This window comes from Glycine soja, chromosome 11, assembly GCF_004193775.1.
Source record: "Glycine soja cultivar W05 chromosome 11, ASM419377v2, whole genome shotgun sequence".
Taxonomy (NCBI): domain Eukaryota; kingdom Viridiplantae; phylum Streptophyta; class Magnoliopsida; order Fabales; family Fabaceae; genus Glycine; species Glycine soja.
In genome coordinates this window covers 16,349,649-16,377,157 of record NC_041012.1, presented here as the reverse complement: position 1 = coordinate 16,377,157, position 27,509 = coordinate 16,349,649, and the positions used below count along the sequence as shown (strand labels likewise).

The 27,509-nt window shown below is 32.0% G+C and overlaps 3 protein-coding genes across 4 annotated transcripts; 2 read left to right on the top strand and 1 right to left on the bottom strand.

Moving 5' to 3' along the window:
- Positions 1 to 1,147: 1,147 nt before the first annotated feature.
- On the bottom strand, positions 1,148 to 9,169 carry LOC114376811 (nucleobase-ascorbate transporter 12-like). Its single transcript, XM_028335092.1, has 10 exons — positions 8,450 to 9,169; positions 8,249 to 8,346; positions 7,973 to 8,143; positions 7,468 to 7,568; positions 6,573 to 6,708; positions 6,373 to 6,423; positions 5,987 to 6,274; positions 5,005 to 5,239; positions 2,310 to 2,596; positions 1,148 to 1,732 (listed from the first exon to the last, which is right to left on the bottom strand). Exons 1-10 carry the CDS (start codon positions 8,916 to 8,918, stop codon positions 1,511 to 1,513), a joined length of 2,058 nt encoding a protein of 685 aa, XP_028190893.1. The 5' UTR covers positions 8,919 to 9,169; the 3' UTR covers positions 1,148 to 1,510.
- A 7,256-nt stretch (positions 9,170 to 16,425) lies between these two features.
- Positions 16,426 to 19,413, top strand: LOC114374383 (probable ribosome biogenesis protein RLP24). Of its 2 annotated transcripts, none has more exons than XM_028332026.1 (5): positions 16,426 to 16,548; positions 16,860 to 16,966; positions 18,454 to 18,567; positions 18,679 to 18,815; positions 18,917 to 19,413. In XM_028332026.1, exons 2-5 carry the CDS (start codon positions 16,886 to 16,888, stop codon positions 19,092 to 19,094), a joined length of 510 nt encoding a protein of 169 aa, XP_028187827.1. In that variant the 5' UTR covers positions 16,426 to 16,548; positions 16,860 to 16,885; the 3' UTR covers positions 19,095 to 19,413. The 2 variants fall into 2 exon arrangements, with proteins under 2 accessions (XP_028187827.1, XP_028187828.1); XM_028332027.1 differs by having other exon boundaries at positions 16,432 to 16,548; positions 16,872 to 16,966.
- A 662-nt stretch (positions 19,414 to 20,075) lies between these two features.
- On the top strand, positions 20,076 to 26,065 carry LOC114376484 (probable 2-carboxy-D-arabinitol-1-phosphatase). Its single transcript, XM_028334631.1, has 9 exons — positions 20,076 to 20,462; positions 20,955 to 21,060; positions 23,014 to 23,230; positions 23,335 to 23,453; positions 23,622 to 23,720; positions 24,369 to 24,422; positions 24,492 to 24,590; positions 24,855 to 24,962; positions 25,339 to 26,065. Exons 1-9 carry the CDS (start codon positions 20,116 to 20,118, stop codon positions 25,708 to 25,710), a joined length of 1,521 nt encoding a protein of 506 aa, XP_028190432.1. The 5' UTR covers positions 20,076 to 20,115; the 3' UTR covers positions 25,711 to 26,065.
- The last annotated feature ends 1,444 nt before the right edge of the window (positions 26,066 to 27,509 follow it).

The following is a 27,509-nucleotide window of genomic DNA, read 5'->3' as shown; positions in this document are numbered from 1 at the left end:
TCTTGTTTAACTAAATTCTACAATATATACATTATAAAAAAAATGAGATTTTTGTTATTTAACAATTTTATAAATAAATATTTTAAATATTAAAATTAATTAAGATAGTTAGTTTAAAAATAAATAAATAACGAAAAAATTTATACATTGATTTTTAAATAAACAAAATTTGTAAATAAATTATTTATTAAATAAAAAATTATTAAAAACCAACTTAAATAAAAATATAGTTAATTAAATAAATAAAATTTTAAAATAAACAACAATAGTTATTTAAAAAATAATTAAATAACAACAAAATTTTAAAATTAATTTTAAAATAAAAAATAATTAAATGATAATTTATTAAATAAAAAAAATGAAATATACGGATTGTCAATCTGTATGGTCCACATGGATACAGATTGACCAATTCGTATTCATATGGGTCATATGAATTCCCTAACACAACGCAAAAAACAATGGTGATGATGACAATGATAGTGAAAGCAGGAGAAGACACAAACAACAACAATGGTGAAAATGAATGGAGGGATGGAGGAGGGGAGATTGCGGTGCAATGAAGGGAGAACAATAAGAGAAGAAGGAGGGGATGGGTGTAGCAGTGTAGGGGATGATGGTTTTCAATTTTAAGTGAAGGGTAAATTTGACAATTCACTTTAATTGTTGGGTGTAGAAGCAGTTTTCACAGTGCAGGATAAAAATCCCAAATTAAGTTCCAAATTAGCCTTTTTAAAATGTAACCAAAGGCTAATCGGGAAAGTACTTTTACATTCTTGATTGGTGCAAGGAAGCAATTCCATTTGGACTAGTAGGCCCAATTAATTATGCCACATTTAAAAAAAAAATCAATGTTTGGATTTTGTATTTGAAAATAGAAAATAAAAAATAGTTTGGGGTGGAATGCTTCATATTTTCAGCCACAGTTTTTAAAACTGTTTCCTTAAATATGTTTTAAAACTTTTATTATGATTAAGCTAGGAATGTGACAAATAAAATTATTATTATTATAAAAAATAAGAAAAAAACTAACATCTAAATCATTAGATTGAGGCAGTTGGTCTTGTGAGTGAACCATAGTTATTCCATCATTTCCATGACATCGGACAATCCAGCATTTCTCATAATTAAATTGAATACGAAGACAATGTAAAATGAGCTGCATTTGACTCTAAACAGATTGTTCCATGAATACACTTAACTAGGAATTACATTTGAAGCTAGCTCGATTAAACTGCAAAAGAAGAAAAGTATATATACATTCAAAATGATTTGTCAAATGTCTCACCTTTAAGCAAGCAAAAAAATATATATATATATACCTGGAAATACTAGATTAATCTAATAAATTACAACACAAATAGGCCCTACAAATTCCCAATTGATACTAATGAACTCTGTAACATCACCTATTACTCTCTCAATCATTGAATCCACCCAAGACATACCCCCCCCTCAGCAGTTGAGAGCATTTAACAAAGTGAATATGTCAGCCAAAGAAACCCTAGTTTTACAGGCCAACCCACTTCACCCATCTGAAAATCCGACCAACTTTCAAGGGCAATTCATAGTCATTAGCAACAGCAGGCTCTCTTCTAGCAACCTCAGCTTTGGACCAAACATATACCCCACGTTCCTGCTTACTGCCAGGTACAGTATTATCCAGGATAAAAGCGACAAGAAACGCTATCACCATGTGTAGCGAAAAAAGTGTGTTCAAGACATAGTTCAACTGCAAAAAGAGCAGATTAACAAGTGCTTTAAGAAAAAAAAAGACATTCCAATTTACGAGAAATTTCTACCAGGGAGTAAAAGTAATTTGTAACCAGCATTCAAGTGCTAAAATAACATAGTTAAAGCTAATTCCAGATACATATTAATAGTTAGTTTCACTGCATCATGAATTCAAGATGGCCTACATATCAATATAATAAAATGATTTAGCAACTATAAAATAAAGAATAGGCAGCGTTGTGTGATTCTGTCAAAAAGAACATGCATATATAAAAGCAGAAATCTTAGCCAAAACTACATAGTAATAGAAAATTGATCTTAAAACATATGAAACCATCTAATTATTCCCTATTGAGTGTGGGTAGTCTCAACATCCATTCACAAGACCGTGTAGATAGATATGTAATGACAATTTTGGGAGCCACCCACACCCACCAAGAGAGATGAAAGTGGCCATTGGGTTACTTTTTATCTTTTCTGAAAATCATACAGTAGTTAACAAATTTTGGGATCAAAATTTGACACAAATTCAAGCATGATATTCATAATTGTATAAAAGCATGACACAAGCATACCCCTCCATATTTGCTGTGGAAAGGCCCGTGAGAAGTCACAATGTAGGGCTGAAAATAACTTGGCACAGACAAGTTGGAATTTGGAGAGATGCCATATTGTTGAAAGTAGGCAGGTATGGAAAGAGAGAAAAACAATGATAACCCAACTATGATGATATTCCGAGAGCTTCCAGCCTCACTATAGCGTAGATTAGACAATCCTAATGCTGTGAGCATTGCCCACATAAAGCAGAGGAGACCAGCAACCATGACTTTGGGAATTGAAGCAATGAATCCTCCAACCTTACCTGTTGTATGGCATAAGCAAAATTAAACACGGATAAATTTACAAGAGGAGCTTTTTACAGACGAGAGACAAAACTATATCAAATGGGAACAAGAGAAGCTGACAAAATAACAGACCAATAAATCGCTTATTCTAATTGTCTTATGGCTTATTTAGTCACAAAAGTGGATACACTTTGCACAAGAAACCAACAGCTTTATTAAAGTTTCTATGTAGGTTGACAATTGAATTGGTAATGAATAGCCAATTATATGCAATGCCAGTAGCTATACTGCTTCAAGACATTACAAGTTCAACAGACAAATTGAATGCAAGTTAGGTTCTATCACGCGGAAGATAGAAAACACTCTTAAATCATCAGTTCAAAAGGGCTAACTAGCCACCAGTTTAAGTAACAAAATGGCCATGCAAATATTGATAAAACCTATTGAAGCATTTGGCAGCATAGAGATATGAGGCATAGATACATCAGAAAGCAGCTGCATTCATGTTCAACATGCATCAAACTCAACACATTACTTTAAATATAATTGAGCATAAGTTCTTTAGATGTCCCATGATGCTAAAATAACATTGAAATTATAAAATAATAATATGGTAATTGATAACTTGGAAATATGCAATTTAGGATGCAAAAGCATGTAAATGCATGGAAACACTGAATAATTAAAGGTTGCAAAGTTATGTAATGATATTTATGTGAACAGCCTAAGCAATGACAAGATTCCCTAATACCATTCCAATACACATCCATAAAAAAATTGACATGGTATAAATAGAATCACATCACAGATCAGTAACCTAAGACAATTCTTTCACTTTTCAAATTACAGGTCAGTATTAGTAACCTAAGTTTTGTCAATAACATATACTGGATTTTTTAACATAACTGCTCATTAGTTTACTAACATTTTGTATAGTTAGTCTTAGCTTAAAAGACCAGTTTCTCACTTTCTCTGAGTGCATTATCCAGAGTGCAAATAAACACATGTAAAGCTGCTGGCGTTTTAGCCTTGCCTTAAATGGCACCACAGATGTCTATTAGAAAATTGTCAGTATATTACAATAACACAGGCCTGCAGTAAAACAGATCCATATTACAAAGGAAATTGGGCCAGAAGCTAGCAATGCCCAAATTGATGTAACATGAATCAGTTTAGTAGTTAGTGTTGGTTAGAAGTCTGGATCAATGCTGGTTAGGGATGGTTGTTATGTATGGGAGAGTAACAAATCAAGGGATCTGGTTGTTGAACAGTGTAAGGTCTTTAGGAGAGAGTCCAGGGTCTAATTTCTCTGGAGCATTGTCATATTGTATTTCCCTTTCCAGGCCGCACTCACACTGAGCCAGACCTATAGATTTTTCCTATACGATAAAGATTCTTTCTTTCTGTTTTCAATGGTAACAATGTAACATATCATATTGCAACCAGAATAAGAAGCCCACAGGAAAGCCTAATGTCCGTTGAATCTATCCTTTAGAATCTACCACAGTTTATGTCCTTCCTCTCTTAACTCCAATGTTATCAAATTTGACTTCATAAACCCTAGGCACATCACAGATAACCTAAATATTTGCAACGACTTGTAAATTTTTACATCACCATCTAATCTGATAAGGGGGGAATTCTACCAATATAAGTAAAAAAATATTCTTACACCACTCATAATTTCATATAGAACGTGATTTTTGTTGATCCAAATATTGAATTATGATTATCAATTACCTATACCATTTGTGTCTAAGTTTGTAGAAAAATAAATCAATGAAATACTAAATAGATTAATCTATAACATTAACATTGATTAATATCAATGAAATACTACATAGATTAACGTAAATGTTCACAAATATGATCTATGATAAGAACTTCTGATCCAACTGTAATTATGTAAAATAACTATCCAATAAAAATTATTGAATGGTGCAGGAATGCTTTTATCTACACCAGTTAAACAGATCCAACCTCATTGTCCTTTATTCACTTGTTAGGAAATCATTGATCAATTGCAAATTGCAGTAGCCATTTGTTTGGACAAGAATTTACATAGGATTAGAAACTTAAAATTCACTTGGACATAATAATGAATGAAAGTAATGAAAAATTTGTTATCCTACTGCCTCTAATTCTTCAGGAAGCCTAATTTCCAGAAATGATGTTACAAACATCATATGGTTTTTCACAAAACTATTGTCCTAAGTACTGCAGACCAGAAAAATGAAATTTCAGTGTCACTGGGAAACCAAAGAAATTGCACGATAAATAATACCACAAACTAAATGAGTTCCTTACAAGAAAAATCAAGTATACACAACCCAAATTGGCTTTTCCTCCCAGTCACTCATTGTTCATAATAAGTATACCTCTAATGAAGGTTAGATCCAAGAGCAGAAAGATAATAAACACTTACCTACAAGCGATAACACTATCAGAAAGCATGCACCCAGTTGAACTGCCTTGCGGCTTCCCATTTTAGTCACAGCAATTGTGTGAACATTTTCAGTTAAAGTTGTAGATCCAGTTCCAGTTCCCCAGAGACCAGCCAAGACACTGGAAAGACCTTCCAAACCAATTCCTCGACTAAGAACTCCAGGAGTTGGCGGTCTGGATGCTACCAATAATGAAGATGCATGGTATGAGCCAACCTATAAAAAGATTAAAGTAAATGAATATCTATGACACAGTACAGTGATTAGTTACAATCCTGCAAGTTGAGAAAAATACAAGTAACATTATTATAATTGAGATATTATACAGTTGTTCTCTAGAACATCAATACATATTATTATTTGATTAATAACACAGTGGTTGTTCACAGCATCAAAATCTAAAAAATTTAGTAATTAAAGAATTATTGTCATTGATCCAGTCATTTCCTAAATCTTGAACCAGCACTACATTACTCACCCTTGTAATTGGTATCTACTTAATGTGGAAAAAAGGACAGCCAAAAGAAAAGGCATTGATCTACAAAACAATGTGACAACTGACAAGTAGACAACAATGGTTTTAAAGTTTGGATCTGATAAAGTATCATTTTAATAACAAAAGTTTTCAAGCTTCATTGACAAAGAATGCAGTTAAAATGAATTTACAAATAGTTTTAACTCTTAAGAAAATAGCATATGCAAGTTTCATATTTCATCATCCAAACCATATTTTTATCAAACATATATCATAGTGGTAGCCTGGTAGGTCCAAATCATAATTTCCCATCAAAGCCTGTATCACATCCAAGAAAAAGAACAACCTTATAAATACAACATTTCTAGAACATACTTGTGAAGTTGGTAAAAAGGCCCTGTAGATAATTAGCTTTTAGCTAAAATAACACAAGCAAGTAAAAAAAAATACAGCTCAGGAACCAAAACAGAGAAAGACAAGAAACTAACCGAATCCACAGATGAGATTAAGGAAACCACACACATTACAATAGCCATTTTCCAATGGAAGACAGGAGTACCCCATTGTAGTGGATAAGGAAACCTAAACCATGTAGAGGATTTCAATGCTTGAGAAGTATCAACCCGACAGTGCCTCATCCTTGAAAAATGCTTTCTGCAGTGCTCTGAAACCATATTTGAGGCAGGTATATTTACATCACACCCTTTGTAGCTGTAAACTCCTGCTTCAGTCAGCAAGAAAGCAAATGCCCATGTAATTGCCAGACCCAGAGGAACCTAGCAGTTAGGTGAAGAAAACAGAAATCATTGCTACACCACAAAATTTTATTTCAACTACTGAAGAGTAACGTAAGATATTGGAATGTTCAACTTACTGCATATATTAGAAAAATGCGATGTCCAAGAACAGATATCTTACGAAGATACTGTGGAAAGCAAGAGATAATAGATTACAAATTCTAGTACATCGAAACAAGCAATATGTTATACACACTAGTATCTTTTAAATATAGAATAAATAACAGAATCCATATTAAAAATTAATAAACACTCAAGATAAATTCAACAAACTTACAAGAGAAAAAACAATAACCACTAATATTTGTACTGCACCGATCTCAATACATGTACCAACTAATGGGAAGCCATAACTGTAGAATGAAAGTCCAACTGCAGCAATAGTTGGGGATATAACTACAGGATTGATCAGCCTGTAAGGAAACACATAAAAAATGAGGCTCATTATCAGCTACACTGAACAGAAAGTAAGATCTGAAATGTGATGTTTTTATTCCAGTCAACTGTGGCAGTGAAGTGGTTTAAATTTTAAATTGTGACGAATGGCAAAGGACATAGTTTCATATTGAGCCAAAACAAAATGGAGAGGGGGGATGCATATGTGTGGAAAGAATGATGCTCAAACAAGGTATATGTAAACTTTTGAAACAGCACTTTTCCATGGAAGAATGATCACAGCATCATAATCATGTGTGAACTATCAGTTATCAATACTTTAAACCAACCAACTACTAAATTTAGATAATAACCTAAGTTTAATGATAAAAGAAAAATATATCATCTCCTACCTTTTAAAAGTACTTAGAAACTATTCTACAAGTATATTTCTTAACTAGCTAATTTTGGTTAATATTTCACCAGCTCTATTTGGGGAGAGGGATATTTTTAGAATAATATATGCTTAGTAAAAATGACAAATAATATTTGTAATTCATTAAATATAATCAAAAACTAAGAAATGAAATCTCAAGTGTTAATATTTTTTACCCTACAATTTTTTTGTCCAAGTTCCACTGCTACCTCTACAATTCCTTAACATGAATTTCTCAGCCCTTAACATAACACTTGCATCAATCCACAATAATAGATTATGTTTGGTGAAAAATTGAAGTTTGTATAAGTAAAAACTAACAACAAAAAATAAACAAGCACTGAGAATCCCAATACCATACCTTACTAACAGCGACATAAGTCCAGTATATCCAAGTAAAGTTTGGAAAGCGGAGCCAATAATTATAGCCCCCTGTAGCTCCCTCATTATATGCTTGAATTTCTTCAATTTGAGAAAGAAATATTATCAGCTGTCTTTGTTCCATCATTCCATCAGAAAATTTACAATACGACACAACTCCCTCGAGAACTTATGAACAACTAAATAGAATTAGAAACCGTTGCAATACCCAACAACTTTGTTAGATGAAACCAACATACAGACAATAATCGATACCTTCCAGGATTCCTGCAGTCAAAATTTAACACATTCACACAGTCGATCAACTGAAACTGTTGAATGAAAATCAGACTGCTCATAGTTTATCACACAAATCACACTTAAAAACATGAGTCATCCGATCTCATCCTACATCAATGATGTCAATCATAACTGTGTGAATGCATGACTGCAGGGAATCCATTTCCTATCTTCTGAAACATAAAGAAATGGGAAGAGATACAAACATTTCCATTCAATCCTTGAAACTCTGGGGAGTTGATTATTGCGAGTGCAGGTGCGAGATAAACAAAAGAAGGGCCCTGAATCAAGGGCAACCTAGAGCCAAAAGCAATATGCAAGAGAGTAGTCACCCCCGAGACAAAGAGCACGGTCGATACCACCATAGAAGTTTCCTCCTACACTCACTAACACATTAACAACTTTGCCACCAAAATCAAAACACTCAAACACAACACAACACAGAAAAACACCAACAACTAAGCCAGACGAAAACTACTCACGTGAGTGCCTCCCATGGCAGGAACAATCACAAGCGGAATCAGAATCAACGAACCTAATATCGAAAAGTAGTGCTGAATTCCGTACACGCCAATAGGAACTACACAGTAACACGTGAAAATTGAAAACACATTTTCAACTTCAACCATAATTTGAATCAAAATACCAAATCATTCAAAATCGAAACTCCAAAAATTCAATACCTAAACCAGGCGAATCTCTGAGTTCATACTTCATATGCGAGTGCCGCGACACAAACCCGTCGTCATCCGCCGGCAAGCCGTCCACCACTTCCTCGTGCCTCGCCGTTCTCCGCGGCGGTGGAGCCGTCTCCGCCGCCGGCGCTTGTCCGTTGGTGCTGGGAACAGAACTCCTCGGCCCGCCGTCGGAGTCTCTCCGCTTCCTAGCCGCGGCAGGTGGCGGCGGAACCGGGACGGGAGCCTTGTCGCCGTTGGCGACGCCGTTAGCGGTTGCCGGAGTTCGAACACGACCGGCCTCGAGATCCACGTTGGGCGGCGGCGTGGATATCGGGCCGGAATCGGTGACATTGGTCTCGCCGGAGAATTTGGGCCTGAAGCCCGTTTTCTTGGCCCAAGAAGAAGGCGGCATGGGCTTGGGCTCATGCAGAGACGGAGCGTGGCGGTTACGGTTGTTAGGATCGGAACTGGACATGTTAGGAACAAGCTATGCGTAGTGGTGCATAGCTTAAGCCTTAAATGCTTGCAGATCTGGCGCGTGGAGTTGCAGCGATGAAGAAGCGAAGGTGCTAGCTAGGGTTTTACGCGCCAATTAAGTGGGGGAAGTGAGAATGGAGAATGGAGAATGTGCAGTGAGGTGTGGGAAGTAGAATTGGAAAGAAAACGAAAGAGAGTGTGGTGCTCAAGTACACTACTGAACTAAGAAGTGCAGAGAGAAAGCCGTTGGTATTTATTAGAATAGTTTTATGTTTTTTTTCTACTCTTTTTCTTTGTTTGTTTTGTTCTTTTCCCGGAACAATCGGTGGAGTTGAAAAATCGCATTTAGACTGTGTTAGAAATTAGAATGGTTGGACAATTAGATTACATGAGTTGGGGAGAAAGAAACAAAATTCATCCTATTTGTTTTTACATTTAATTTTTTTTCTATATTTTCTAATAAAATTCATCCATTGCAATATATTTATTTACGATTGAGGTTGAATGGTCAATTTAATTCCAAAGGTCAATACATATTACTAATAATAATTAAAAATTAAAAGTAGTTTTACCTCTTTCACACTTATTATTAAAATGCAATTACTATTGCACGTGTTTAATTATTCCTTTTTTCTAAAAGGTATATATAATTTTTCTACTCAGTTATGTTTCATAAAACTAATTAAAAATTAAAAAATTAGTTAAAAGTTGAAAGTTAAAAATTAATTTATTAAATTGTAAGTGTTTGGTAAAATTATTTATTAAAGTAGTTAAAATGTGTTAAATGATAAAAAAATATAATTTATTTAAAAAAATAATCAGAAAAATTAATAATACATTAAAGATAAAAATAAATAAAATATAAAAAACTAGAAATAAAAAATATAACCTTTGAAAATATACTAAAAAATTGCTTAAAAAAACTTATTTATTAAACAGTGAAATAAGTTTTCTAATGTGTCGCAATAAGTACTTAATTTCTAGTGAGTTGTCTTCTAATTAAATGTGTCCTCTCCGTGAGTGAGGGCTTCATGTTTTATTATTTTCATTAATTTAGATTTATCATGTTCGATAGGCCTGTATTTTTTTTGCGCTAGGTTGCAATTGTCAATCACTTTCATACTTTCATGATGGTATTTTTATATGAGATTAGGTTTTATGTACTAACATGTTAACTGATAAGAAATTATAATATATAGTATCATTTTTAAAATATTTATCGTAAACAATAATAGATTTATCATAAATGTTAATTTATAATTAAAAATAAAAAATTATATTATCAATGTATAAATTATTTTCTCTTTTTATATAAAAGTAATTTAAGGATTAATTTAATTAACTCATGACTTTTTTAATGATTACATTATTATTTGACACAATTTACAGATATTACTTTATAAATTTAATAAAAATATATCCACAGCAACCAAGTGTTTGAGACATAAATGATTAATACATAAAGCTAAAATTAAATATAAAAAGTTTGGTTGTAATCTGCATAATTTGTTTTATCCCAAGTGTCTTCCTTTTCCCATTTTCTCAACCAAATGCTTGAGGGACTATGGTAATGGGATCGGATCGAGTGTATAAGTATTCCAACAATGGAAAATTGAGGCATTTTGTTACAAAGTGTTTAAAAGAGAAAATCATGACTCAATTTTTATTCTCACAAGAGCATGCTCAGCATCATGCAATGAAGCATGGCAGATTTGGTGGTGGGGTGCATTCAGCATTCACAAAATCATCATTGGCATTGCATTCTCTAGTTCAAATGTAATTCACGCAATTGAGAGTTTGGTGTAAAAGTTAAAGCTTCACGAGAGTTATTATCTGCAGGAAGTATCCCTTCTCTCTACCTCATTGATGAATGCGATCTTATGCCGAGATAAAAAAAAAAAAAAATTCACAAATCTCATGAGGATTTTAAGTTTTGCAATAAATTCATAAAATTCTAAAAATTTTGTCAGATTTTTTTTTTGGTAAACAAGTTATTACCTTTCTTAAAGTCCAATTCACCCATTTTAATTCACAATTCTATTTTGATATTTTTTTTTACTGGTTCTACTTTGATCTTTAAACTTAAAACTAAACAACTTGATCTCTAATAGTCGGTTTATTTATAGTTTTTAAATTTGTAATTTTAAGAATGTGATTTTAATTTCTTCTTTTTTTATAATTATGATTTTGACTTTTTCTTATAAGAAAGTAGTTTCTTTAAAATAAAAATGTTTTTTTCATAAAAATACCAAAACAAATTAGCTCTGAATTTTATTTTATAAAGTATGCCGTTTAGACTTATTGAATCATTCATAATGGAACCCATGTCATGCAACATTTATATTTAAATGTTTTAAAAACTTGACATTTGATGTATTTAGTCTTCGGCATCAAAAAAATATTTTGAAATTTTTATATTAACTAGATATGACATGATTAAATTATATATATATATATATATATATATATATATATTAACAAAAATAATTTATGAGTTAATTTTTGAATTTAGGTTACCTTTAAATTCAAATTTAGAGTGAAAGAAAAAAAAATATACATTACTATTAAAAAAGATAAATTAAACCTTTTCTTCTTCATATTTTTAATACGTATAAATTATTGCATACCGTTAGTTCAATTCATACTTACATCGAATTATGCCGTATCGTGAAATCTAACTAGTAGATAACTTGTTAAGAAGGGCACGTTCTCAATATGATGTGTATCTAATTGCGTAGCAGCATTAGCCCTTTGCGGATTGACTTTGATTTACTTTAGTTCTATACATTGATAATTTAAAATATCTAAACTTTATGAATGAATTAAATGAAAAATCAAATTAAAGTCCATTTTTTAATTGTACTATTATAAGTCATCATCACAACATTACCCTACAAATTTTATCTAAATCTTCATTTACACCCATAAGCGTCCTACATTTAAAATTGAAGGTTAAATACCCCCACCTACTATAATAAAGGAATTGTTATAGGGGCACTAATTGGGGAAAAAGGATTTACGTGAGGAGAACGAATATCAAATCTGTCACTCTAGTAGTTTTGCTTACGCTGCTAGTTTTTCAACGGAGAGTAGTAGTCCTTCCTAGTCTATGTGGTTTTATTTTGTTTTTTTTTTAATTATATATTATAATGTATAATAGGTTTACTAATTTTTATAAGAATTATCTTTAAAATTACATTGATAATAATTTTTCAAATAGATAACAGTATATTTTTTTTCCCGTAAGAATGTATGGCCATTAAACTTAAGAAAAAAAAAATATAGTAAACAAAATTGTGTTAGTTAATGAAAAGATGAGTCCCCGATGATGGTGTCAGCAAGTATGACAAACGACACATGTAAAAAATGAAGGCATGGTGATGGTGGGGTACACTTCACAAGTTATCAAGAACTATAATAATTATTGAGATTTGAGATGAGCGAAAAATAAAAACAATAAAAAACCAGGAAAATACAAAATGTAAAATGTTAGATGTAAGCAATGGAGGTATTAAATATGTTTTTCATAATATATATATATATAGTCTATCTCTCTAACAATGACTTAGCCCAACCCAGAACCAAATGTTTTGGATCCTCCACTCTACATAGTTCCTTCCTTTACTTGATTTTGGAATAACAACCTTGCCTAAAAATTGCACTTGCAAGTTATCCAGTATATGCAACTGACATATTTCATATGAAAAAAATAAAACAAAATTTGAACTACTATGAGCAAAAGTAGTAGCACAACTTATACCTAAATGTTTTTTTGCAGATTTCCCTACACTATGTATAAATGAAAGGGTAAATCTATACAAAAATGAACATCACAAATACGGTGCATGGAAAGGATAATAAACGAGAAAACAAACAAGTAACAGTCAACTCGTCAACTTCAATATTGGTTATGCAACTGCACCTTTAACTAAACCTACTAGTAATTTTCAACTTTTGATCACTATGGCCGAGTAAAAAAAAAAAAAAAACTAAGAACTAATATTTATCATAGAACAATAAATCTTAATATTGAAACTTGCAATTAGATGACCATGACATGAATCATTTGATATAGAATTAATTTAGTATAATAAGTGGTGTTGAATTTTAACACTTTGCCTCAAAGTAGGATTTTCATGGTAGTATAAAGAGAAAAATAACAAAGTAGATTAAAATACTTTAACATCTGCTCCGATTGGTTACATGCCACAATTTTTTAGGAGATATAAAAAAGAATGAGTTGGATGATTAAGGAAGAATAAAAAATAAAATAAAAAATCACAAAATTCAATTTTTTTTAACAAAATTAACATTCTAATATATATACTAATATTTGGTAACGGCTATTAAAAAGATGTCATAATTTTGCTGTAATAAAATGATGGTATCTGTACGTACGCGTTGATGCGATTGTGTTAGAAATGTTAGATACATCATATGCTTTGGATTGGAACAATAAAATTATTTAAAGTATTTTAGATTTAGAGGTTAGTGTACGAATCAATAATGCAAAAAAATTCCGGTGCTCCATCCCTTATCTTTTGTGTTTATCTATTAAAGGGAGACTTTTGAAATTGATTGGTGTTTGAGAAAAGCAGAGCAGGAACCGGACAAGTAGAGTGTTGATTGCCATTGCCATTAAAACAAGAGTATATTATACCAAAAAATCATGATAGTCTATGAGAATATTCAACTCAGTCATCGATTGGATTTCAGTATTATAACCGCGAATCGGGAACTTGGATATCTATAAACATGACACTATCCGCCATAGAGGTTTTGTACAGAATAATTGAACTCAAAGTCATCAAGATATAACATATGCATGGCTCCCCTCAATTTTTTTATATGGCTCGGTTGCCCACATGGCTTCCTTTTCTTTCTTTTAGATATACCCATATACATGCCATAATATCAAGTGAAATCTATGACTATTATAAATTTAGGACATATAAATATAAAAGAAAATGTGTTATATACTACAAATCTAACATAGTTTTACAGTGTAATTATAATTTATTATCATAAATTTATTAATTTTTATGATAATTATTTTAAAATTTATATTAATGATAATTTATGATTGTATGATATTGTAAATCTGTTTCATATTATGACCATTAAACTTTAAATATAATTGGTGATCAACATTAAAATTGTTAATTAATAATCACATGACTATTTAAATAATTATGTGTGTTTTTATTTTGATTATTCAAATATGATATAATCTATAATCATTAAAATATGTAGAAAAATACCAAATCTAACATGTAGACTAGTCTATAAGATGAATTTAGGGACACCGTAGATATTTACATTTCCAAATGTGACCTTGCCTAGGCTTTCATGAATTAGAAAAATACTAAATCAAGACCTAATCAAAAGTCAAAACAAATTTTCCTTCATTTTAAAGCCAAACAGATATTAACAAGTTGATTTAATTATTTTCTTTGGTCTGGAGTCTAGACAAATGCCATTAAAAGCATCTCGTTATGACTTATTTAGACTATGTTTGGGAGCGCAGAAATTGCAAAGAAGAGAGGAGAGGAAAGTTACGAGACCAGATGCATTTCCACGGTTTGATAAAGGAAAAATGCAGAAGAGATATTTTTTAAAAAAAATGGTGGATCTCATGCTTTTGTTTTTATTTTTTTTTTTACTTTATTTGTTGTCCTAAATTGTGCATTGTCTTTTTATTTTTTTAAAAATTGTAAAATTACATTATTTTTTCTGCAGACTTATGTACTTAGTTTTATGTTTAAAGGCAAAATTATTTTTTATTGTAATTTTTTTTTTTACCTAGCAAACAACTTTAATTCAAATATTTATCTTCCATTAAACAACCTCAATTTCCACTCTATTTTTCTTCTTTTCTTTCTTCATTACCTACTTCTCTTTCCTCTACTTTTTCCCCTCTTACCAAGCACAATCTTTTTTTTTTCCCTAACCATGATATTGGTAGTAAATAATTTCTACCACAAATAATTATTAATCTTCATTCAAGATAATATTTTTGTCCCAAGATTTATTTCATATAGCTGCCATTTGTTTTGGACCTCTCTTAATGTAACTAGGGTGGGCCAGGCTTAAACTTAAGGTGAGTCGAGCCTTTTAGCCCGTTATAATGGAAATAGACTCTACCGGTCCACTTCTACTAACTTCTCTATTTTTGCGTAAAAAAGAGTTTTGCTGGGGGAAAGTATTAAATAGAATAAAAATATTTGATATATTAAAAATTGACCAAGAATTTATTAAATAGATTATTTTTAACAAATACATTACTTTTTTATATGGACTGAATGGGTATGTGAAAAGAAATAGGGCCGGGGAGATGCAATCCCAGAAAGAGCTCATGTTTAAGTTGTGCAAATTAAATTAAAATATGACACAATTAATTGATATATACCAAAAAATAAAGTATAATGATTTAAGGTCATAGATTTTTTTTAAAAAATTTATTGAATTAAAAAATTAAATGACTTTCACTCTTTATTTAAAACCACTAATAAATAATGTGTTAAAATGAATGTTTAGACAAAAAAAATTCTTTTAGACAAAAAAACATTTATAAATTAAAAAGGAATTATTATTATTTTTTATATTGGCAAATACATTACTATCAGAACTGAAATTATATAACCAAAATTTATTTTTATTTTTAATTGTCTTAGTAGGGTGGGGGAGTACTACATAAAATAAAAAATATTAGAATTTTTTAATAGTTTATAAATTAAAAGGGGATTTATTAAATTTTTTTATCTTGGCAATACAGCACTTGATAGTAGAATAAAATTATATAAGCAATATTTTTTTTCTTATTTTTTTATTGTTTTAGTAAAAATATATTAATAGTGTAAATATCTTTTACACAAACATTCCATCATAAAATCATTGAAATGTTATATAATTAAAAATTATTTGCTTTTGCAAAAATCATTTTAAAAAGATATTTTTAAAGTAATTTATAATTAATTGAAAATATTTCTAATTATTTTTAAAGTAGCTTTATATTAATGGAGTATGAGTGAAATTAAATTAAATTTCTTTAAGGTCTTGTATTCAAGTCTTATATAATCAATTAGATTTGTTAATAAATATTAATTATCATCTTATCAACTCAAATCCTTAACATAAGTTTAATTAATATAGATAAAAAAGTTTATTTATAATACATAAAAAAATAAAATCCAATTTTATTAAGTAAATATCAACTTAAAAATATTTTTATACTAAAATAAAAAATTATATTCAATACAACTTTCAATTTTAAAATAATTATCATCAAAATTAACAAATCTATCATAAATAATAAGTAATTAAACAATAAACTAAATATCACGATAAGAAAAATATATCTTATTACAATTCATAGATAATTATCTTATGGGAGATTTAAATCAAATTCAAATTATTATTATTATTATAAACTAAAGAAAGAATTTGAGATTTATTAATTTTTAGATTAAATTTCTATATAATTTTATTTATTTATCAATCCCTACATGGTATTTTCTGATTCTCACGGGCTCACGGCCTGTAACCCTCGAAACGCGAATGGCCGTGTCGGCCACCTAATTCTCTGTTTAACGTCTTCAATCCTTCTTCCATTGATCACTATTTCGCAGGTTCTCTCCTTCTTTGCCTTTTCTTTTTTCCCTCAATTAACGCGTAAACGATAATTTAGAATTTCAGTTTCGTTGTTAAGTGTTTGCTTGGAAAGTTGTTGCTGCTGGCTTTCATTGGTATTTTAGTGTTTCCTTAGGTTGTTTATAATAATTGTTCTTCTGGCTTATGCAATATGCCTTATTATTGTCATTTTCATCCTAAAACTATATTGTAGACGCTTGCAATGTGTGTTTTATAATATTGAATGTTCTTATCATTGTCGTTGTTTAATGTTTTGTTTCTCTTCTGATAATTTTTTTTTGTGGTGAAGTGTTTGCCTTAGTCTCTTGAGGTGCAATGAGATTGGAGAAGTGTTGGTTCTGTTCTTCTACCACATACCCTGGACATGGAATCCAGTTTGTTCGTAACGATGCCAAGGTAATCTTATCTCTTACACCATTCTCCTTGTAAATCTTACTATGCTCAGGGATGAAAAAGAATCAAACTAACTTGAAATGTGATTAAGACTTGACTCGTTAGTTAGCTCGATGAACTTGGTTCATGAACTAAACGTGTCAAACTTGAGTAGAAGATTAAGCTATGTAGGGGTACATCTAGTGGCATCTATACATCTCTGTGCCAGTGAGTGTGAGAGAGAGAAAATGGTTGATGATATCTATGTAACCTTTCTTATTTTTGACTTTTGGTTCATGTAATTTCAAATCGCAAGCTGAACTAAACAATTTATGAACTGAAGTTGAGTTGGACTTGAGTTGAAAAAATTGATTCATATGAAACTAAACTCAACTCTGGATCGAACCAATTCTTGTTTAGTCGAGTTAGGTTTGATTTGACTAGACTCGTTCAACGCTATATATGCATTGGTTTGTTTATGCAACTATAGAAATAGAACTAGTTATGGATTGGTTTCTCTAGTTGGATCAATTAAGGGATCTGGAAGTGAGGCTCAACCGCTGTAGCAGCTAGTTACTTTCTAAAGCTGCACGCTCACCTTAGTTTAGAAATACTAGTTGTCTGTAGTCTGTACTGTAGTTTGATATTTTAGGGTCTTTGCTCTTGACCCGACTGTCTACTGTAATCTTCTACGATTACAAAGATGGAAGGACTCAGTAAATTTGTGTCTTATGCTTGAATTGATTGTTTACATCACCAACCAAGTTCGTTGATTGTCACTATTTTATTTTCACCAGTAATTGGCATAGACATAATAGTCATTAGTGTGCTATAGGGGTGTGGTTTTAATAGGATTTGCAATAGGAGCCAAATAACAGCTTTACCATGATTATAAGCTTCAAAAACCTCTTTTTACTCCTAAAGTCGTTTTGAATAAATTTGTGATTTCTCCCTCATTTTCTAAAGCATTTTTTGCTTCAGAAACATAATAGGATTTGAAATCCTTCTTCCTTGACCATTCCACAAAAAGTCACCTATGTTTGTTGATCTCTATTCCTTTACACTTTAGTTTACAAGACTACTTTTTTCCTTGTCTTCCATTCTTTCTTCTTCCTTAGGTCCTTTAAACTTCTTAGTTCACATTTGGGCAATTTTTATCTAATTTGTTATATTCTTTTTCTTTTATCATCATCTTAATTTTTTTACATCATTACTATGTTCTTATTGTTCCTAGACTTATAGTGATTGTGTCATAATGTGTAACTATGATATATTATTTATCATGAATTTCTTTAACTTTATATGTGTAGTATAAATTATTAGTTTTTATTGTAATATTTTAAATTGTGGCCATCTTGCATCATGCTATCCCGCTATAGCATTTTGGCTATGGCAAGTTGGTAACTACTAACTGGTAGACATCCAAGAGTAATGAATGACTATGTATGTTCATAGCTCCACTTCACTTCACATGGCACATATAATTCAGGTTTCTGACAACTGTTCTTCAGATTTTTCGGTTTTGTAGATCTAAATGCCACAAAAACTTCAAAATGAAGAGGAACCCTCGGAAAGTAAAATGGACAAAGGCATATAGACGAGTGCATGGAAAGGATATGACACAGGTAAATCAATTAACTTTGTTTCCCTTTCTGTCAGGGTCTTATACATGTGTTGTTTACTACTGTCTTGGTTTGGAGAAGCTTCAGCATTATTACATTTACATGCTGTTTCAGGACTCAACCTTTGAGTTTGAGAGAAAGCGAAACAGGCCAGAGAGATATGACAGGAATCTTGCTGAGAATGTCCTCAAGGCCATTCCAAAGATTGATAAAATCCGAGTCGCCAGGGAGGAGAAACACCATAAGAATAGGTTATTCTTTGACTCCATCTTTTTATTTCAATCTGAAAATTTTATTAGTACGTGGTGTTTTCTTTTTGCTCTCCGCTGACATTTTGTGAAATCTCTCATAGGATGAAAGGCAAGAAACAGAAGCTGCATATGGAGGCAGTTAGGGAGTTGGAACAGGGCATCAGTCTGGTCAAAGCTCCATCTGTGCTTCAAAAGGACCCTTTTCTCACTTTACCCAAGATCAAAGTTGGGGTTTCCCAACAACAACAATCAGAGGAGAATCATCCCATGGAAGAGTGATGTCATGCCAATGCTGCACTTTCAACCCCAGTTTTGTGATTATGTGTTTCATATGTGGATTCAGTGTCCAAATTACAATTTGGTTCATTGCTGATCCGACATGTGAATGATGCGATTTTGAAACAAAAGTTTTGGCCGTTGAGAATATGTTAGTGATATTGTTTTTGGACAATAATAATACTGTGTGATACTGCACTATTATATAAAGCAAAGCAGAAAGACGTTGTCCAACATGAAGTCTCCTTGGACCTATTGTACCTGTCACTGTCAGGAGTATTCAATCTGTTAATATCAAGTCAAATGTTAAATTAGTAGGAAAGTAAAAGTTCTTTATACTAGGTACTTCAGTCAAGAACAAATTTGACTGTTGAACGTCTATTTAGGTAGTGTTTGGTTAAGGAAAAAAAGAGAAAAATAAAGAATAAATAATGTGATTCTCATGTGGGTTTTACACCTTTTATATTTTATTTTAATTAAAAAAAATTCTTATTTTTATTTTCATCCTTTAAACCAAACACAATATAACATAATTTCTTTTCTATTAAATTAAAATACTAAAACTATAGTTTCTATCTTCTTTACTCAAATGATGATTTATTAAATTTTCATTGTTAACAAGAATTTTATTGTAAATAATATTTTCAAAATTTTGGTATTGAAATGTATTAAATTGATTTTGAAGTAAAATGATGTTTGAATGAATTAATACTCATAAAACAAAAAATATAAATATTTTCTTAAAATCATATTATTTAATATTTTAACATAATTTTGGATGACTTAACATAGGTCCGACAAGTTTTCATCTATTTTGAAAATAAATTGATCTATATGCTTACAGAAGAGACACATATTTTTTAAAGAAAGAAAGAATTGAACTAAGATAGAATTTAGTTGTTGGAACACGTGTCTTTCCGTAGGCATCTCCCTCCACGCAGATCGATAGAGAAGCAACGGCAACCATATATAAAGTATAAAAATAAATAGTCCGATCCGAACTGAATCAAAGTGACACAGTAAGATGATGTTTTTGGTGGTAAGACCCTGTGGTTCTTCTTCTGCACGTATTCACCATCATCATCCTACACCGCCGCGTGGTAGCAGAAACGTCGTCGTTAGATGCTCGGTGAGCAGCAGCGTGCAGGAGAAAGAAGAGAAGGGCACCGAACTGGATTGTTCGGTGTCTTTCCCTCCGATCAGGGCGGCGAAGAGGGTGGTTCTGGTTAGGCACGGGCAGAGCACGTGGAATGCCGAAGGGAGGATCCAAGGAAGCTCCAATTTCTCGGTTCTCACCAAGAAGGGCGAGTCTCAGGCCGAGACCTCGCGCCAAATGCTTATCGACGACCACTTCGATGCATGCTTCGCCAGGTTTCTTCTTCTTCTTCTTCACCTTGCATTGCTAATTGGAAGTTATAAGGTTAGTTTGGTGGTAAAAGGAGAAAAGAGGGAGGGAAAATTCGTGGATTCGATTTCTTGTTAACAAAAATCTAACAATTACTCCCTCTGGTCTCGAAGAGTTTTGTGTTTTGTCTCGAAATATAAGCAAATCTCAATAATTAATGCCTTATTTATTAAGATTATCTCCAAAATACGTTTTCATTTAATAAAGTCAAAAACTTTTTGTATACTTGATATCAAGTTACAATAAAAAATAGTTTTAAAAAAATGTTTAATTTTTACTTGTGGCTCACACTTTTAATGAAGATAACTGATTCTTTAATAAGTGTGAAATATGTTATTAAATATGTCTTTTTTCTTATACTCGAGAATTAACATCTGCCAATATAAAAAAAAAATATGCATTGCTAGTTATTATGATTCTTGTGACGCGAGATTTTCTTCTTTGTTGTTGTAATGTAGTCCTTTGGCTCGATCCAAGAGAACCGCTGAAATCATTTGGGGGCCTCACCACGAACCTATCATTCCCGACTATGATTTCAGGGAAATCGATCTGTACTCTTTTCAAGTATGCTATGCTCCACCCTAACACAATTATCATTTTTATTGTATCTGGTATCTACTCATAATTCAAAAAAAAAAACTTGATTAAAATGCATCACAATTATAAAGGCTTTTTACAGTGGCATCCAATTACAGAATGTCTGGCATCCAATCATAAAATGTCATGTACGGTAAGGTTAGGTTACTGACTTCTGTAATTACTAAAGTTATATATCTAGGAGGATTTCTTATAATTTGACAGAGTAAAAATCTGTATAGTGAGAATATATGAAAATGAGAAATGTTTCTTGGACACCTCATATGCTAATATACACCTAGAGAGAGAAAAAAATAATGAAGAAAAGTGATGGATGTAATATGTATTTGATGTGACAAAAAGAGAGAGATAAAAACAAATAAAAAATCTCAATCAGGTGTCTAAAATATTGGAGTGTCTAACTATGGAAATTAAACTATGTAATAGAGCATCTTTGGTTAAAGTAAACATTTTTCTTTTCACATATGGTTATAAAAATGTCAACTTGTTTTCATTTTGTTTTTGTGATGATAGAGATTTATATATGAAATAGTGAAACCAAGATTTTGTAGTTTGCACCATTTGCTGTACAAATCTTTGAGAAGAAGAAATAAAGTAAAAATAAGGTGACATTTTTTGTGATTATTCAATGAAAATTGACAACATTTTTGTCAAAACAAGTAGACCTTTATTGTAACTATTTTTTTATACAAAACAAAACTTTTGAAAAGATGAACAAAACAAAAATATGGAAGCATTTTTGTAATTACTAGTGAAAATAGGAAATGAGAATAGCCAATTTTTTTCATACCAAACAAGCTCTTAATGAATGCTTATTGGCTCAAGTGACGAGGAGCTTGGTTTTCCTTAAGCAATATCTTAGGCCTGAATCTCGTGTATGGAAAAAATAGAGTTAGGAGAACTTTGCATCCTTGAGTAGGTTAGATTAGTCAAGATTCAAAGTGAATTCTGGATAATGAGGGTTGAAGGCACGAAAAATAAAATAATCCAAACAAGCTCTTAGCTTTCTAGTCCATGTATTACCTTTGTTATTTGGATGGAAGAATCAAAATATTGAGAATTTGAACTTTGCGAGATGAAATTGATAAAATTAATCTGTAAGGATGGTATCTAACTCAGAGGTGAAAATAGGAGACCATATTATCCCTCAAGTCACACGGTTTAAATATCTTGGGTCTGTAATACAGGATGATGGAGAAATTGAAGGGGATGTGAATCATCGCATTCAAGCAGGATGGATGAAATGGAGAAAAGCATCGGGGGTGTTATGTGATGCAAAGGTACCGATCAAGCTAAAGGGAAAGTTTTATCGGACTGCGGTAAGACCGGCGATTTTGTACGGAACAGAATGTTGGGCGGTCAAGAGCCAACATGAGACTAAAGTAGGTGTAGCGGAGATGAGGATGTTGCGGTGGATGTGTGGTAAGACTCGACAGGATAAAATTAGAAACGGAGCTATTAGAGAGAGGGTTGGAGTAGCGCCTATTGTAGAGAAGATGGTGGAAAATAGACTTAGGTGGTTTGGGCATGTAGAGAGAAGACCGGTAGACTCTGTAGTGAGGAGAGTAGACCAGATGGAGAGAAGGCAAACAATTCGAGGCAGAGGAAGACCCAAAAAGACTATAAGAGAGGTTATCAAGAAGGATCTCGAACTTAATGATTTGGATAGAAATATGGTACTTGATAGAACATTATGGCGGAAGTTGATCCATGTAGCCGACCCCACCTAGTGGGATAAGGCGTTGTTGTTGTTGTTGTTGTAATCTGTAAGGATGGAAGGATTGTAATATTGACTTTTTGAAAAAACTAATCTGTAAGGTGCCAAATTGAATGAACTAGTATCTTTTTAAGTACTTAAATGGTGATTGTGATGTGGTATGGCCTTGCCACTTGTTGTGAATGATCTTGTTGTTGCTTTAGGGTCTGTTGAAGCATGAAGGGAAAGAGAGATTTGGTTCTGCTTTTCGCCAATGGCAGGTGGATGCTGCAAATTTCAACATTGATGGTCATTATCCTGTTAGAGAGCTGTGGGATCGTGCTAGAAGCTGCTGGACTAAAATCTTAGCTCATGATAGCAGGTCTGTTCTTGTGGTTGCTCACAATGCTGTTAATCAGGCCCTTGTTGCCACAGCAATTGGTACCTGTTTCTCCCTCTAGGAAATATTGACGATGAAAAGAAAAGATTGAAATTTTGTCAATTTGAATAATGTGCTCGCCTTTTCTTCCCTTCCTCACAATCAGGTTTGGGGCCCGAGTATTTCAGAACATTACTTCAGAGCAATTGTGGTGTTAGTGTGCTGGATTTCATCCCGAGATCTGAGGGTGGGTCTCCACATATTTGCCTTAACCGCTTAAATCAGGTATATAGTACATTTACCAGGTACAATGCCACAAAGTGGACTAGCTGAGGTTAAATGTGAGAGGCAGATTGTGTTATTCCCTCTCTATAAACAAAAGTTGTTTTTTTTTATTACAATGTGCTCCGCAGTTTAAGCTGTTCTACAAACAGAATTGAACTATTAATGCAGACCCCTGGTTCATCAATTGCTGGTGGGAAATCTGGAGGTAGAGAGCCAAGTAAGCGGATCATACTTATTTGTAATGGATCAACACAAGGAAATACAGAGGTATGAAGCAATGACTAAAATGTATTTGATCCTGAGGTAACTAGTCAAAGGAACATTAGCTATAGTTCTAAAAATTGAGTTATTATTATTCCATTGTTGGAATTTTCTATTCCAATAATTAATGTGGGCTAATATTATAAGACAATTTTAGGGGATTCTTATAAAATACCAATATCCATTTCTATGAAAGTTATAACTAGTATGCTGAGGGATACTCTATCCTATATGAGCTATTTCTTTTCTAATACTGGCAGTGAAGTGCATTCTTATGACCCCCAAGCAATATTAGTTGAAATATTAACTAATAAGTAGTTTACCAAGTGTTCTTATGATTCATTCTAATTTCTGATGCAAGTTCTGATTTTTTTTTTTAATTTAAACTGTAAATTTATGGAAGTGATTGTTGTATGACCAAAATTAATGTTTACTCAGGTGCTTTGACTGCTTAGCCATATTTCTATTTTTTTTTCTTTTCAGATTTGATCAAAATGCTTATTTTGGAATAGTTGGTTCATCATTTGTGATATGATATTCTAGCCGACCATGATTCTAAATAACTTAAGGTTTTGGGATAGTTGGTTCATGATTCCAAATGCATTTCTTCACATACAGGTTCAGAGGTTCTAACACTCTACCTTATGTTAACAGGATGTTTTTCCTTTTGGCGGTGATCAACCATTGAACATGCTCGGTGTCATACAGGTACTGCATCCAATCATCAGAAATAAATGGGCAAAAGTTATTTCATCTGACCTTTTGCATGTATAACAGTCCCAGAAATCTGCAGAGCTACTTCTTGATTTGAAAGTGAATTCCATAATTAGCAGTCTTAACAAAGCTTGTATCGGGACAGCCACGATCATCTCCCAGGTAGGCTCACTCTTGGTACTACATAGTTAGTTCCATCATGTCTAATTCCTATTTCCTAGTTTAATCTATTAAATTGCAAGTATTTGCATCTACTTCTCTCGCTCTCTCTCTCTCTCTCTCTCTCTCTCTATATATATATATATATATATATATATATATATATATATATATATATACCTGTTGAGTTGTATGCCTGAACTGGAGAATTTAGATTTTCTATTTGTTGTTGTTTTCCTCTAATTAAATTGTTAGATATGAATTTAGGTACAAGAAGCTGCAGATTGCTTGGGTGCTGACTGTGTGCCTCGATATGTTGAGATGAAGCAGATGGGGAGCTTTGATGTTGAAACTATCTTCAAACAAACTGAAACGGCAAGTAATGTTTGGATGTGTTTGTATGTGGAAGCATGGATCAAGCATTTGTTGACATGTTTTATTTTAGGCTTGGACACTATAGTTAATGGAGTATTTTCAGTACTGGGATGATCTTAACAAAGGGATGATCGGAAGAATTTGCTAATACGAATTGAAGATATAGATAAAAAAAAACTTGATGAAATGTAGAAGAAAATTATGACCATCTAATATACCAAGAAGTACAACTAGCAAAAGGTTTTTCCAAGGTTTGGTACTGATAGCTGCTTGTAATTTTGATATCCATTTTTTATAGTCTTTTTAAATAACAAGGATTGGTGAACAGTTTATTTGTGCATTGTCAGTATGTCTAGTTTTTATTTATTTATTGCAGGCTATATCCAATTTTCCACCATTTCAACCTGGGTGGTTAAATAGAGTTGATGATGGATTGAGAACAAAATTATGGGATCAATCTCGAAAAGCGTGGCAATCGCTGTTGGATGAAATATCTGATGAATCTAACCCAGAAGTTGTAGTGGCAGTTGGTCATCCTGCAATCCACATAGCTTTAATGGGGCACTGCCTTAATTTGACGAAAGAATGGTTGGGATCATTTCATCTCGACGCTGGGAGCGTTAGCCTTGTTGACTTCCCTGATGGACCTAAGGGAAAAGGTGTCATCAGGTGCTTAAATTATACTGCACATTTGGGGAGATGGTCCATACCTATTACAAGATCAACAGAGGATGGTGAAGAGTTCTAAGTGTAAACTTGTGATTCCAAAATTGAATTGAAATGACACCCAGCACCCAATTGAAGAGTTTCAGAGGTTCAAAGTGGTCATGATGATTGCTGAAATTTTAAGGCATGATGATAGTAAAAATGAAATCTTATAAGATCTTATAGTCAGAGGGTGATCTGGGATGGGACAACACGATTTTGCTTGCCTTGTGATGTATTTCACTTCAAGATATAGATATTGCTTGGTGTGATGATGTGTGCAGTTCATAACATCAATCCTCCAGGATTACATTGTCAGACCAGTTGTCATGTATTTATCTTTTTCTAATAGCAATTCTGAATATTGGTGATATACACTACTTGGTGATTGCTGACTATGTTCCTGTGTAGAAACAAATCAGAGAACCACTGCTAGTTATTAGATAATAATGTCACTCGAAGAAAATTTTGACTGAATTCTAAGTTACTACAAAAGTAATTCTGAGTCGTAAGAATTACATATTAATTGAAGAGGCATTGAAGGGAGAGATAAGGTGGGTTAGATGGTTAAAGGAGAAGAGAAAAGGGAAAAGATGACAGCTTTGAGCTAATAAAAAATTAACATTTTAACAAATTAATATTTGTCAATAAATAAATTGAAGAGGCATTGAATATGTTATGGCAAAAACGTTGTGCTGTCTAATATTTTTTATTCTTCTCTCTTTACAGATAATAATTGAAAACAACCTTGTTCTATATTTTTTTATATAATAAATCAAGAAATATGGAGGGGAAAAAAGGTTCATTGTAATATTAATTAATTCATGAATACTTTTAGATCCACCAATATGCAGCATCGCACACCTTGTGCATCTCCCCTACTAAGAAAGCAGATGCCTTCAAAGCTTTGATGGTTATGATATTATAAAAGTTTGCACATTGCTTTGAAATCAGCAAATACCATATGCATTATTAAAGTGAAATACTACTCATAATTATAGGAAAAATAGTTGTAGGATTGAACTTAGGAGTATTACTATACGTGTTTTGGTAGTTTTGTTTTGTCTTATAAAATTAGTATTATTTTGATAATTTACAGTAACTTTTAATATTGAGTCATTGGCTTTTGTTACGGTAGGGGGTGTGAAAAAAAAAAGGTTTGGATCAAACTAGTTTGTAATCAAATTTGTACTAGTTTGGAAAAAAGAATTGCACTATTATACAAAAGAGATTTAATTAACTAAATTGTTTTTAAGAAAACAATTTTAAACGGATTTGATTCTTAAATCAATTCAAAACTAATTCTTTAAAATTAGTTCAATTTTAAATTGGTTTATCAAAACATATTCAAATTTGAATTTAAAAATTGAATCAGTTAAATCAGTTTGATTTTTTTATACTCCTAGTTATGGACCTTATCAAAAAAAATTTAGGCTCATATTAGAAAATAAAGAAAATGTGTTACTTAGTTCAACATCAATAAGTCCAATGAAAAATGCTATAACACAATTTCTAACACTTTTTTAAACGATCTTTGATACTCTTTTGAATATATTCTTTATTATTAATTAAAATTTATTAAAAAATCCTAAATTTTTGTGGTTCTCACCTCTCATTTAATGATTCACTCTTTTAATTTTATAATTTTCAATAATTTTCAACCAATGAAAGAGTGTGTATTAAGCAGAGTGTATTGCTAGCACTTCTCTAACTCCAATTGCAAGTTTATAAGAACCAACACATTATAGGGATTGAAAATCTTCTAATTCAACACATACTCCTAAGTTCTATACATCCTGAGATTTGATATTTATTTAGTTAGCGTTGCACAGAGCAAATCAC